This window comes from Cuculus canorus, chromosome 6 (assembly GCF_017976375.1).
Source record: "Cuculus canorus isolate bCucCan1 chromosome 6, bCucCan1.pri, whole genome shotgun sequence".
NCBI classification, from domain to species: domain Eukaryota; kingdom Metazoa; phylum Chordata; class Aves; order Cuculiformes; family Cuculidae; genus Cuculus; species Cuculus canorus.
In genome coordinates, this window is record NC_071406.1 from 37,526,428 (window position 1) to 37,540,505 (window position 14,078).

Consider the following 14,078-nt stretch of genomic DNA (forward strand, 5'->3'; position numbering starts at 1 on the left):
GTACAGTGCCTTAGGTACTGCGAGAGAAAACAGTGGGATGAAAAGAATGCACAGCCCTCGACTGCATTTCCAACAGTTGCCAAACTCCCTGATTTCTAGTTTAAAACCATGTGAAGAGACTGCAAGAAAGCCGGGGAGGGACTGTTTACAAATGCTTCTAGTGACAGGATGAGGGGAAATGGGTATAAACCGGAGAGGGGCAGATTCAGACTAGACAGAAGGAATTTCTTCACCGTGAGAGTGGGGAGGCCCTGGAACAGGTTGCTCAGGGAAGTTGTGGCTGCCCCATCCCTGGAGGTGTTTAAGGCCAAGTTGGATGGGCCTTGGGCAGCCTGATCCAGTGGCAGGGAGTGGAACTGGATGATCTTTAAGGCCGCTTCCAACCCAAACTATTCTGATTCTATGATTTTATGACTAAATAGAAGATGAAGATATCTGCATTGAGGACATTCCCCCAGGGTGTCTTTTTCTCTGTGTCCCTTTTCATGTTTTAGGAGCACACTGGCAAAGCGACTTTGTCCCTCAGTTCTCTGCTTTGCTTCCTTTGGAGTCCACTGTCCAAGCGACCTCTGGGCAGAGCATGCCTGGGGAGCAGAAGGGTCACATCCTTCTGACCTTGTTCAAAGAGAGCACAACAAGCGCTCAAACTACACATCAGTTGAGATTGAGACACTGGCACCTTCTCTAGGTTTCTTTTCTCCCTTTTCCCTTCTGCTTTTCCCACAGTCTCTTACTGTCATATTTGCCTCCACAAGGGTCTGGGGTTTTTTTTGCACTTACGGATAGAAAAGGAGTAACTGGCAGAGGATTTGGAAGAATTCTAGGATGGTTTGGGTTGGAATGGACCTCAAAGAGTCAATAGACAAGGACAATGCCGTGGGCTGCATAGGACTGCGAGTCAGGAGCACCCTCCTGGCAAGACTTACTTTCCAGGTTTTATTCCCTGTCTTCTTTTGTATTGAAGTGAGGTAGAAATCACTCTCTACATAGATATCAAAGAGCTGTTTGGTCAATTTATAGATGCGTAGTGCAAACGTCTTGGTTAGTAACTCCTGGAATCAGTCTGTTATTCTTTGAGACCGATCCACACATGGGTGAAACACAGCTTTGACTTTCAATTCTGGATCTGAGAAGCAGAGAAAACCCTTTTGCATGCGGGTCTGAGGTGGCTATATGCCACCATTGCAAAATTGCCTACTCTAAGGAAAATAGTGGAAAGCAGTGCTTTATTATTTGTCTGCTGATTTTGGAGGGCAATTAATATGCATCTGCTGACAGGCAGTGTAGAGACTGCTGATGCTGTGTGACTCGGACATCATGCTTTACGTTTCCAGATGTTTCTGATTATCAAACATCCAGTCTCTGCACCAAAATATTTTTGCACTGCTGGGGTTTCTTGCCCTAATTTCTTCTGTTGTATTATCATTGCACCAGACATCTGCTGGCAACAGCGGGCGTCTCATGATGGGAGAATGATCGCTGTTGCTGTCTCGGACGTGCTAGTGTAGTGGAGCTGGGTTTGTAAATGCTTTCTCAGCAGGAAGCAACAAGAGAAAACGCCAGCAAAACAAAAAACCCCACACTGAGATATTTTTTCCACTAGGTGAGCTCTGGCTTCGTGAACCAGACCGAGCACCGGGGTGAAAATCAGTAAGAGAGATTGCTTGAAAGATAGTTGTGGGGTTTAAGCCTGAATTTTCCCTTTCATGAGGGCAATAACTATAGGAATCAGTTGTTTCCTGCCATTTGGAGGTAAAGGCCGTTCAGTGTGGTCACTGACTGCTTGTGGCTATTGTTCCAGTGACACAACAGACCATCCTGCCCATGAGGAGTGCCACCCTGGGCTAGGACAGTGTTGCCTGCTTTCAGGAATCATAGAATCACGGAATAGTTTGGGTTGGAAAGGACCTCAAAGCCCATCCAGTTCCACCCCCTGCCATGGGCAGGGACACCTCCCACTGGATCAGGGGCTCCAAGCCCCATCCAACCTGGCCTTGAACCCCTCCAGGGATGGGGCAGCCACCACTGCTCTGGGCAACCTGGGTCACCGCCTCCCCACCCTCTCAGGAAAACATTTCTTCCTAAGATCTCATCTCAGTCTCCCCTCTTTCAGCTTAAAACCGTTCCCTCCAATTCCTGTCCCTGCCCTCCCTGATCAAGAGCACCTCCCCAGCTTTCCTGGAGCCCCTTTCAGCACTGGAAGCTGCTCAAAGATCTTCTCAGGAGGGAGGAAGGCACTGTGTAGGCATCACTAAGTTGCTGTTTACAATTGTGCTGTTTCTGTTTTCCCAGGTACCCAGAACAGGGAGCCAAACTCCACTTTATCAGGTACAGTAAAATCCTTGCCCAGTCTTCCCTGACCTCTGCTGAGCTGTTGTTCCTCAGCAGTCTCCAGGCTTCCTGCCTCCCACCTGCTGCTGTAGGGGAGCCTTTATTCAGGGGAGGGGAGCAAAGGACAGTTCATATAGAAATTATTTGCATTTATAGCAAGACTTTGCAAGTTGTAATTTCCTTTTCCTTTAATTGCACATGTACCTGTCCTGCTTTTCAATTACAGGGCAAAGCATCCGTTTCAAAAACAGACTGGAGAGGTTGTTATACAGTATTCCTGCTTCTCCGCTGCATATAACACTTCCTACTTTTACTCTTTTTATATCCTGCAGGGAGAACCTTCACTTGTTGGAGGAGGGCCAGGGTCTTCCTCGAGAGGAGCTGGATGAACGAATTGCCAGGGAGGAGTTCAGGAGACCACGGGAGTCGCTGCTGAACATCTGCACTGAGTTTTACAAGCACTGCGGTCCGAGGCTGAAGATTTTGCAGAACTTGGCTGGTGAGCCCCGAGTGACTTCTCTGGAGCTGCTGGATGTGAAGTCCCACATGAGGTATTCCACAGGCATTCAGCTTTTACTTGTTCATTTCTGGGCGATTCTTTTCTTTTAGCTCTTATTTTTTTTGTAATAGCAGAACGAAACACCATTTGGGAGTTGCACGTTGCTGATGGAAACATGCAGAGCTTGCTTTGGACGTTCCTTAGATCGTACCTGATGCTGCTTGGGCATCAAGAGGGCGTCATAGGCCCTCCTCTGGTCTCATTCAGACCCCCATCTCCAGGGGATGAAACAGCTCCGTGGAAGCCCATCTGATGCACTGGAATAAACTGCAGTGAGGAGAAGAGCAGACAAGGCTGCCTCTGCAGGGCAAGGGGTGGGGAAGCTGCCTGGGTGGCTGGATGCAACTTTTATTCTCTCCTGTGATGCTGTGCAGCAAAATCAGCTGCTAAAAACCAAGAAGGGAAGAACAAACACTGCCCTGTATTGGGTAAACGTCTGAAATGCTGGAGAGGATGGGGCAGGTGCAGGACCTCTCTCTCGGCGTGTGATCCAGGTGGTGCCTGAGGCTTTTATTGAGGTGTTTCCTAAGTATCAGTGAAATGACTGACAGGATTGAACTGCTGTAAGGAAAAACAAATTCTAGGTAGAGAGCAGGTTCCCCAGAATGTGTTGTGAAACCACGGTCTTGGGAGGCTGGCAGACACCATCCTAGTCACTTCAGCCAAGATTCTTTTCACCATTTTTTTTAGCCATTTAAAAGTTAAATGTTTAGTGTACAGAAGTCCTAAAGATCTTTTTGGACCCAATGAAAAGGGAGATGCACATCCAAGGAGCTGTTTATCCCAGTCTTCCAGGAAGATAAGAATTCCCCAGGTTGTTTATTTCTGCAGGAAGGGAGCTAGAAGGTTAATTGACTTTGCCATCTCAAGCTGGATGAGATGGATCTCACACTTTATAATGCTTTCATATACCATTATGTGCCACTGATGTTGTCTTGCCAGAAAGAAGTGTAATCACATGATAATTTAAATTTCACAATGTTTGAGAAAAAAGATCTACACCGTGGCAGGAGAGGTTCGGACTGGATGACTTGTAAAGGTCCCTGCCAACCCAAAGCATTCTATGATCCTAAAGTAGTTGCTAAAAGTAATAATAAAGAATCATAGAATAGTTTGGGTTGGAAGGGACCTTAAAGATCATCCAGTTCCACCCTCTGCCACGGGCAGGGACACCTCCTACTGGATCAGGGGCTCCAAGCCCCATCCAACCTGGCCTTGAACCCCTCCAGGGATGGGGCAGCCACCACTGCTCTGGGCACCCTGGGCCAGGGCCTCCCCACCCTCACCGTGAAGAAATTCCTCCTTACATCTCGTCTAAATCTGCCCCTCTCTGGTTTGTAAAGTTTATAAAGTGTACAGATTTCTTATCGCTTTTATTAGTAGATGTGGCTTTATTGCTTGTCTTTCTCTACTGCAAATGTTCAAATGTTTCAGAAGGTCTTTCTCACTCCGCAAGTGTGAGTTTGATGTTGCCGCAGCATTTCATAGTCAGTACAGAAAACACTGTCGGCGAGGCCATCTGGGAGGATTAGGAGAAGCACCAGCAACACAGTCTGTAGAGGTGCTAGGAGAAACAAACCAAAGCTGCAGGGAGTCATCGCGCAAAGTACGTGTTGTATAAAGCTGTGAGGCAGCGCATAGTTTTAAAATTTAACACCTGAAAATTGCACAGCGGGACCTCTGAAAGTGGTGACACTGAAAACCGAGCACAAACCCAACCCAAATCTCGCACTGATTGACATACAGGGGATGTCAGGTCTGTGTTTCACAGGCATTTGCAATCTCACTAACAGATCAAACACTTTGTTTTTAGCCAAATCCATGATGCCTGATGTTCGTAGCATCACTGAATTATGGAATAGTTTGAGTCGGAAGGGACCTTAAAGCCCGTCCAGTGCCACCCCCTGCCATGGGCAGGGACACCTCCCACTGGATCAGGGGCTCCAAGCCCCATCCAACCTGGCCTTGAACACCGCCAGGGGTGGGGCAGCCACCACTGCTCTGGGCAACCTAGGCCAATATTTCTTTAGTGCATTTTATTTCAATATTAAAAAGTTCTGTACGCTATTCACATGTGCATCAATATAAACACTGATTCCGGCAAAAGAATCTTAATAGATTGGGAGTTTAAATAGCAGCACTTTTGGCTTTTGCATCTTTTTACTAGGCTACTGAAGATGTATTTGTTAGCTCATTGGTGTGTGTGGAAAACTGCAAGTTGTGTCTGATTTTTCTCTTAACACAACTTGGTTTTAGATTGGCGGAAATCGCGCATTCCCTGCTGAAACTGGCACCATATGACACGCAGACGATGGAAAGCCGAGGTCTCCGGCGCTACATCATGGAGATGCTGCCCATCACTGACTGGACAGCCGAGGCGGTGAGACCTGCCCTTATCCTCATCTTAAAGAGATTGGATCGTATGTTCAATAAAATACACAAGATGCCTACTTTGAGGTGAGCAGGTACAAGGGAAACCCTCTGGGGTCCGTTTCTGGTGTTGCAAGCCTTGAAGTGTGGGTATGTCATCCGACTACAACTGTCGTGTTGCAGTGAACCTTTACGACGTGAACAGATGTGTTTATCTCTGTAAGCGTGCATTTATGTTAATGTTTCTGTTGTGTCCTCCGGTAGCAAGAGAAGAAAGTCATGGTTATTAAGACCTACAGAGAGGTTCCAGAAACATCATTTTTGTTTCTCCAAAATAAGGCTTCAGATTTGTACCACCTCAATACCCTTTTTATTTTAATTTTAGCTGTGGGTTGAGGAGATAGATTATGTTTTTTAATGAGAAGTTGAACTGCAGTAAGTGTGTTTCTAGCAGGAGAGAGCAGGACCTGCATCTATTCAGTGCCTGGACAAAGCCTGGGGCATCACACAGTACCGTTATGGTACAGGCTTTGGCGACTTCAAGAGGTATTTGCTATGGAGCATCCCCACCTCAGAAGCAGTAATACAATCCACTCTGGGTAGTGTCCAATCTCCCAGCCCTGCAGATTTTCCAGTGATCTGTGTAAAACCAGTCCTTGGTGTCCGTCCCCGTCACAGCCACATGTCCTCATCTGCTTGAATCAGTCGCTGTATTGGCAGTCTCAGCTGAGAAGCCCGATGATGTTAGAGAAGATCAGGACTCAAGCTGTAGGTCTCAGTGGGGATCACATGTACCCAGCTAAGATGGAGCAAGTAACAGGGAGGTGATCTCTTCTTCCTGTTGCTTTCCTTTGGCTAACAATCTGCTTTAAGAAACTCCTGCCCTTGTAGGGAATTTAGAGGCAGAGATGTTAATGCTTCTCCTTCCTGCTGGTTTGATTCTTGGCCATGTCTTGCCTGCTTCTCGCTCATTCTTTCTTTCCTCGCTCATACTCTCTTCTGCCTCAAAGACAGCTTAGGGGTCTTCCTGAGGATCTTTCCTCTTTGTGTAAGCTGAGTGAATGCTCATCTATTAAAATTCCCTTCCTGTTCTCTCCATCTGTGCCTCTGCCTGGCTGAAACTGCTCTTCTGCACACAAAGGGATAGAGCAAATGCCGCAACTACATTTAAACATCGCTGGGCCGAGAAGCCTCTGAAAGACGGGGCTGGGTGCCAGAGGAGCCATCCCTTGGGGTAGTCCCATCAGAATCTTTCATGCTGCCTCCTCTGGGCACCCTGCTCCAAAAACAGTGTCCGATGGTAGCATCGTACATGTAAGAACAAGAACAAACTACTCTTCTGGAGATTTAGGGACAGTGGATGCTGAAAGATGAGATGTATGTCGGTCTGCATAAGAACTTGTGGAGTGAACACTTGATTCCCCATCCCTCTAAGAACTCCGCTGAGGAGCTTGACTAGGATATTGTTGAGTTTTGAGCTAAGAAGTTAGGCAAGCCTTGTCTTTCTGTCCCAGTAAGTGCACAGCCAGATGTTGGCTTCAGAACCATAGTTACTATAAAGAATCAGGCCCTGAGATGAAGGGTCTGAAGCACCTTGATGTTACCTATGCCGTGTCTGCTTGTGATTAGGAAGGACTTGATTCATAGAATCATTTCATTGGAAAAGACCTTTGAGATCGTCGAGTCCAACCATAGCTAAAAGCTGGTTTGGTGAAATAAGCCAAGGGTTGGGGCAGAAAGGATGCTGGAACGAAGGAGTTTGTTGCCAGTAGGGAATGAATCGGCCCTCCTGCACAGGGTGAGGAAGGTAAAGATTGTACAGGTGGGCCAGTTTATGTTTGGAAGCCACCCTCGCAGAGCAGACTAAGCTGCAGAGTAGCTTACAGAGGACACCCCCAGCTGATGGGGTTTGGTCCCTTCAGTGAGAACATCCACAAGCCACCAGAGACGGAGGAGCCACTCTTGGCTGGGAGCACAGCACAGCAGACCTTCTCCCCTCTCACGCATGCCAAGCAGCTCTCTGCTGGCTCCCTTTCACTCACCTTCCGTAGGAGAGAGGTGTCAGGGAGTGAAACGCAGCTCACCCGTCACTGCTGTTGTGAGGGGATTTGTGTAGCTAACGCAGAGACCTCTGCGGCGTCCCTCGTCTCTCTCCAACGCCCCGTGTGCTCTGTGCTTTCCTGAGCTGCGCGGGTAAAACCTTTCTCTCTGTCGCGCACCCTGTGCTCCTCTCGGACGTCGCTGCTGTCTGAACCGTTTCCTCTGTGGACGTCAGTGTGTGTCGTTCGCCGTGTTTGCGAGCGTCTGGTGGGGGGCAGGAGGCCCGCGGCTAACGGCACCTACTGTTGTATTGCAGGCGCCAGGTTGAGTGGGAGCCTGCCAGCAGTTTGATTGAAGGGGTTTGTTTGACACTTCAGAGGCAGCCAATCATTTCCTTCCTGCCTCACCTTAGGTCTCTGATCAATGTCTGTGTCAATCTGGTGAGTAGCCCAGCGGCAACCCGTGAACCAAACCTCCCCCTGCCATTGACTTCTCTGGACTGAAGATGACAGTTCATCCCTGTTCCCTGTCCCCCTTGCCCCTCGTGAGGGGACTTGGCAAGGGGCACTAGAGACAGCGAGGTTCATTTTTGAAGTGGTGCATGGGGAGATACAGGGGCCGATAGCAGTGGCCGAGTGATTTCTTCCCGTCGCTTCCCACGCACCACTTCAAAAATCCACCTTTGCCAAACCGAGCTGAGAGTTGAGGGCTGCAAGTTGGAGAGTGGGGTGGTGGAGACTGCACACACCTGGTAGAGGATGGGGAGCGGGTGGCACTGGGGGCACCTACCGTCTCCAGTGGGAAGGACCCTGGCGGCTCCGTCAGAGGCCACCGGGTGCTGGCTACATAGAAAGGTCTACCTGAGTGGATTCACTCCACTGTTTGCAATGTCCCTGGCTTGATCTAGTACAGGTTTGCACTGTACAATGTTCAGATCCCACTCTTGGTAGAGTTTATGCTCCTAAGTGTGGTAGGATGATGCAGGCAGAACGTGTCTGGTCATTTAGTGACAGACCGTAGTGTTTCTGCAGCTCTTAAAAGGGGAGCAAACCTCCAGTTTGGTTGTCTGTGTAACTCCAGCCGTTTGGACAGACGTTCATGCCTACCTTCCGTGTGGGAAAAACACAAATCATAGAATCATAGAATAGTTTGGGTTGGAAGGGACCTTAAAGGTCATCTAGTTCCAACCCTGCTGCGATGGGCAGGGACACCTCCCACTGGGTCAGAGCTCCAAGCCCCATCCAACCTGGCCTTGACCCCCATCAGGGATGGGGCAGCCACCACTGCTCTGGGCAGCCTGGGCCAGGGCCTCCCCACCCTCAGCGTGAAGAAGTTTTCTCCTTAGAACGTAAATACTGTAACTTTCCTAGCAGTCACAAAAAGCCTCTCAGGGTTCACCAGTGCTCTGAGAGGCTTTAGAAACCATGATCATCAGCTGAATGATCCGAACCCTTCTATGATGAAACCAAACCACTCTATGATTCTAAATGTTATATTAGCTTTTGCCAGGCTTCTGTCCTTCAAGTCCATTCAGCACTCGTCGCTGCCGGGGCAGGGAAGCCCCAGCCTGTCTGAGTAAGCAAGACTTACTCCTTGGTCAAGCAGAGGTGGGTAATTGGAGTCACTGCAAATCATAGAATCATGGAATGGTTTGGGTTGGAAGGGACCTCAAAGCCCATCCAGTTCCACCCTGTGCCATGGGCAGGGACACCTCCCGCTGGATCAGGGGCTCCAAGCCCCATCCAACCTGGCCTTGAACCCCTCCAGGGATGGGGCAGCCACCACTGCTCTGGGCACCCTGGGCCAGGGGCTCCCCACTCTCAGAGTGAAGAAATTCTTCCTTATGTCCAGTATAAATGTGCCGCTCTCCAGTTTATCCCCATTGCCCCTCGTCCTATCACCACAAGCCTTTGTAAACAGTCTCTCTCCAGCGTTCCTGTGGCCTCTTCAGGTACTGGAAGGTCGCTATAAGGTCTCCTCGGAAAGGCAAAAGGAAAGGCTCTGCCTCTTCCCTTTCTAAACTGTCTTTTTTTTTTTCTGGCAGAAAACTGGTTACTGCCTTTTTCCCCAGGCTGAATTTGGAAACAAAAGAGAGCATTCCACTCCCCTAAGCTGAGGTGTCTGCCAGGTACCTTCTCCCTGTTCCCATCATCTAAATGTGCCCATCATGGAGAGAAACTGGTCTGTGGTTTAATTCCTCCTGAGAGACACATCCAAAGCACTTGAAATAACTCTCCCCTTGAAGTGCTGTTTTCTTGTGCTGCTGCACAAGAGACGAGCAGTGACTGTGCTTCAGACACCTGGGGGAGATGGGACGGCCCGTGCTTAGCGTTCCTAAGGACAGACCGTGTTTGCGAGGGATCTGAACATTGTACAAAACCCGTCTTGGGTCAGACTTAGGACATTATTTTTCAAGCAGATCAGTGAGGGAAAGGGCAAAGACGTCCAGTTTCAATGCAGACTTTTTGCTTTGATGACATATTTTCATTCGTTACAGTCGTTACATGACATATCCTCCAACTCTAACCGTTCCACTGGTCCAGCGCTGGTCATTCAGGGGTGGTACCGGGTACATTTGTAAATGTGCCAGGTTACCTGCGCACTCCTCCCATCCTTGCTGGTTCCCTCCTCTCCCCACCCTTTCCCTGCTAAAACTCCTTCTCCTCACCAGCCCCAGCTCCCGCCAGGACCACTGGGGGGGCTGGTTCTCCTGGATCCACCCCAACTCAGTGCTCAATGGAAGGCACCTCCCATTTCACTGCCGTTGGAGGATATGGCATGGATGAAAGTGTAAGTAGCCAGTTGTGGTGATGTGCTCTGTTTGTATTGCAGGTGATGGGAGTGGTAGGACCCTCCAGTGTGGCTGACGGATTACCCCTTCTTCATCTCAGCCCTTATCTCTCGCCACCTCTGCCCTTCAGCACAGCTGTTGTCCGGCTTGTAGCATTGCAGATACAGGTGTGTCTGCCCTGGCCCACAGCCGGGCCTGTTACAGCTTCGGGCTGAGACACCAACTCACCGGTGCTCGGTTTCCTTTCTGCAAAAGCTGGGCAAAAACTGTGGAACACACACCAAAAAAAAAAAAAAGAAATAATACAAAGAGAGAAGCAACATGTAAATTCTCCCTTTGAAGTGAGCTCAGAATTCACCTGTTAGAGCCAAGCCCGCAGCAAGCATCCATCAGCTTAACCCTGCTGTTGAAGTCCAGGGAGTTCAGCTGATCGATGCTGTCGAAGGTGCTCACATGCATGTTAGGGTTCTCTAAGGAGTTCGCGTGAGTCTCCTGGCACAGGGAGATGGGCTCTGGCTTGGGTCACATCCAAGCAACCCTTCCCCTTCCATTGGGACCACGTGTGCAACCGAGAGAGGAGATTGTGCTCTTCTGCTCTTACCTGAGCTGCCCACACTGTGTGCCAGCTCAGACCGGCTCAAACATGGCTTTCCAGCTGCTGGCTCAACAGCATCCTTGTCCAGAATTAAAAATCCCATCCTGGACTCTGGGGATGGGACTTTCATCCCTTTCTCGTAGCGGGGCCATAGCTATTACGGAGTCTTTCTGCCTCTGTATCCCTTTCCCTCCCCATTGGTATGAAAGCAGATAGAAGGGTGACCGATGAAGGAATGTCCTAATCTCGCTCCAGATTGCATTTTTAAACACGCATTGGCCCATCCAGTTGGATACTGTAGTGGGTATTTCTGGGCAGCTGGGACAGCTGGGGAAGGAGGACTTGAAGGCACCAAAACCCAGTGCTTTCCCTCAGAGAATGAGGCACAAAAGGACTTTTTGGTACCAACTGGCACAGAAAGAGGGCAGATTTCTTCCAGCTCCGAGGTAACGGTTCTTTAACCAAAAGTAGAAAAAAGGGGCCACCTTCTCCGAAATATTCTCTTTTTCAAACAAACAATTATTTTTTTGGTTTTTTAAGTATTGGGAGCTTTTACTTTTATTCTCCTCTGCTCCCTGTTGACTCATTCTTCTCATGGGCTTTAAACGCAATGAAAACCAAACCTGTCAGAAAAACACGAGCAGTCACATTCCTGATACTTCCAGCAGGACATGAGACAGAAGTACTTCTCACCCCATCAGGAAACATCTTCTCCTGGAATTTCTCAGCCCAGATCCACAAGTTCAAGAGGTTGCAAGGGTCAGTTGCATTTCACAGCTAAATCTGGAGCAACTGGGAAGCTGCAGATGAGCAGAGTTGGACTGACAGTCATCGGCGTTACCTCCTCTAAGGACACAAAGACCTTTCAATTTAGCCCAAGGAGTAAATGTGCATTCTGTTTATTTTCCAGAAGGTCAATCTTTGCGTTAGAGAGGAAGATTGGGAAGCACAAAGTAAGGCAGAAGAAAAAAAATATATTCAGGAACAACCTTAGTATTTCAGATGACAGAATAGTTAGATTATGCCATTTGTGCAATTTTGTCTGTTCCTTTTTTATTCCCCGTAGTCTGGGTCAGATCCCGATGCCATTCAGAGCAGGGCAGAGTTTAGGTCTAACGCTCATCTGGTTCCTGTTGGGATACATCTGGTTTTGTTAATGATAACTATGAGGTAGGAATCTGGGCTTCTCACCTCTCGGCTACGACAAGAGCAGGGGGTGCCTGTGCTCCTCTGTGAATTGCTTTTACTCCTGACTAAGCGGTCTCAGGGCTTCTAATTCACTCAGGACATCAGTGCTGGAGTTGTACCGTATAAACAGGATGCCCGGGGGATCGTCATTCCCTGCAGTAACTTGTGTGCGTGATCTGCTGATGAAATCATTTAATCCTTTCTTGTTATTACTGCACAGGCTTTGAAAGAAGATTTCCCCCTAAGCCATGTCGTCTCCCCATTCACCAATCAGGAGAGAAGGGAAGGAATGCTTTTAAACCTACTGATTCCATTTGTGCTCACAGTAGGATCTGGAAGCAAAGGTCTGACTAATTTAACAAAACCCCACTTTTCTCCCCCTTTTCTGACAACCAATATTTGCGCTTTCCCTGCTCTCTGTTTATCTGTTCCCTTTTAATTTGGTTCTCTGTCAGCTAAATGCCCTTTGGGGCTGGGACTGAGCAGAGCCCCTTTGGGAGAAGCTGTCGTTGTTGTTTCTTCTCTTTGTTTCAGCTGTGCCGTGGTTCTTGAGTCAGGTCTTACAGAGATGTGCTCCTTCTTTTGAAGCTGTTGTGGCAGAAGCCACAGAGGGGAGCAGAGGTCACAGTAACTGTGTGCCCCTCTGGGTCCCAGTCTGCCCAGTCCATGCCGCTTGTCCGGCACAAATCCTGCTCCTTGCTTTCTTCTATAGAGGGTGATCGCTCATAAATCCCTAAACAAAAGCAAAGAGCAAAGGGAGAGGGGAACGTCAAAAGGCAATGAGGTCACGAGAGCGCTGAACGGGAGAATCCTTTGTGCTGCGTAGCTCTGTGTTCGTGTATGTTTGTGTTGGTGCTAAAATCAACTTTGCCTTTGCTTGCAGGAGGAGAAGCAGCGTAACAAGGTGTGGGGGACCGAGTTTTGGCTTAGGGGCCGTTTGAGGTTGCACCCCGTTTTGGAACTGAGCAGGGTCTGGTTCTTTTGGGTGGCTTTGATGGAATTTAGCCTGATCTCCCTCTCTCTTTCTCCCCTCCCAATGCATCTCAGACAGCCCCTGGCTGGAGCAGCCGGAGGTCCTGCTGCTGCTCCAGACTGTCATCAATATCCTCCTGCCACCTCGCATCATCAGCACTTCCCGCAGCAAGAACTTTATGTTGGAAAGCTCCCCTGCCCATTGTTCCACCCCAGGGGACGCGGGGAAGGACCTGCGGCGGGAAGGGCTCGCCGAGTCCACCAGCCAGGCTGCCTACCTGGGTGAGTGATGCCTTCTGCCCACAGAGATAAAATGCAGCGTTCGAGAGTGTAGATAAGCACCGAAGAAAACTATCATCTCAGGCGAGTTTGAGCTCTTTAGAGCTGCTTTAGGTCTTGTCCTGAGCAAGGGACCAGGAGTATCTGTGGAAGGTGTTGCAACGTGAGCAGTACCAGCACTGCAGCGGGAGGAGACTGCAGCACAGCTCAGTTTTCATGGTGCCAGGGTACAGCAGGGAGGCCACAAAAGGCAACTCAGGCTGCCTACAAGTCCCGAACACCTCAAGCTTCCCCATCCCTTGGCTAACGAGGGTGAAAAGTGATGCAGTCTGAGCATACGCAGCCCTTACTGAGGGGTATTCTCTCTGCTTCCTGCGTGCCGCTGCAAGGCACGACTGTATTTTGTCACATAGGTGAAGGGAAATCAAAAACCATCACATTTGAGATGAAAAAATGGCAACGCACCACTGATTTAGCCCCAACAATCCTGGATACAGATGTGTGACGGCTGAGATGTCTCAGCCATCCCATCAAGAAAGATAGAGTAATCAACCTTCCCCCAATATTTCCCAGGCCTCCCTGTTTGTTCCAGACCAAAGGAGCATGGAAAGGGGGAGATTCCTTGTCTCTCCTGTGGGTTAACTGTTGGTCCCAGCCCGCGGTAATACAGAGAATTGTTTGGAAGCTGTTGCTCTTCGTCCTTATTAGTAACACAGTGCTCTTGTGAACTATGGCCCGGGACTGTATTTTTGTTCACACTGCAGGTTGGCTGTGACTCACGCAGCTGCACTACTGGAAAGGTTCTTGTCAGTACTCCATAAATAACCTGGAGGTTACTGTGCTCACGGGGTGACTGTGTGTGTGGATACGCTTGATCAAGACTTCTGAGGTTGTCTGATCAGCCAGGACTGCTTTTATAGAATCACAGAATGGTTTAGGTTGGAAGGGACCTC

At 49.1% G+C, this 14,078-nt stretch overlaps 1 protein-coding gene across 12 annotated transcripts in view; it reads left to right on the plus strand.

The window, feature by feature from the left end:
• The window catches only part of UNC80 (unc-80 homolog, NALCN channel complex subunit), a 127,547-nt gene that overhangs the window by 93,044 nt on the left and 20,425 nt on the right, over positions 1-14,078 (plus strand). For all 12 annotated transcript variants that reach the window (XM_054069739.1, XM_054069744.1, XM_054069740.1 and 9 more), the window contains 7 exons: positions 2,293-2,328; positions 2,664-2,882; positions 5,147-5,347; positions 7,617-7,740; positions 10,133-10,258; positions 12,095-12,218; positions 12,922-13,128. In XM_054069739.1, the coding sequence (XP_053925714.1) occupies positions 2,293-2,328; positions 2,664-2,882; positions 5,147-5,347; positions 7,617-7,740; positions 10,133-10,258; positions 12,095-12,218; positions 12,922-13,128 (1,037 nt within the window). The remainder of the gene's footprint in view (positions 1-2,292; positions 2,329-2,663; positions 2,883-5,146; positions 5,348-7,616; positions 7,741-10,132; positions 10,259-12,094; positions 12,219-12,921; positions 13,129-14,078) is intronic.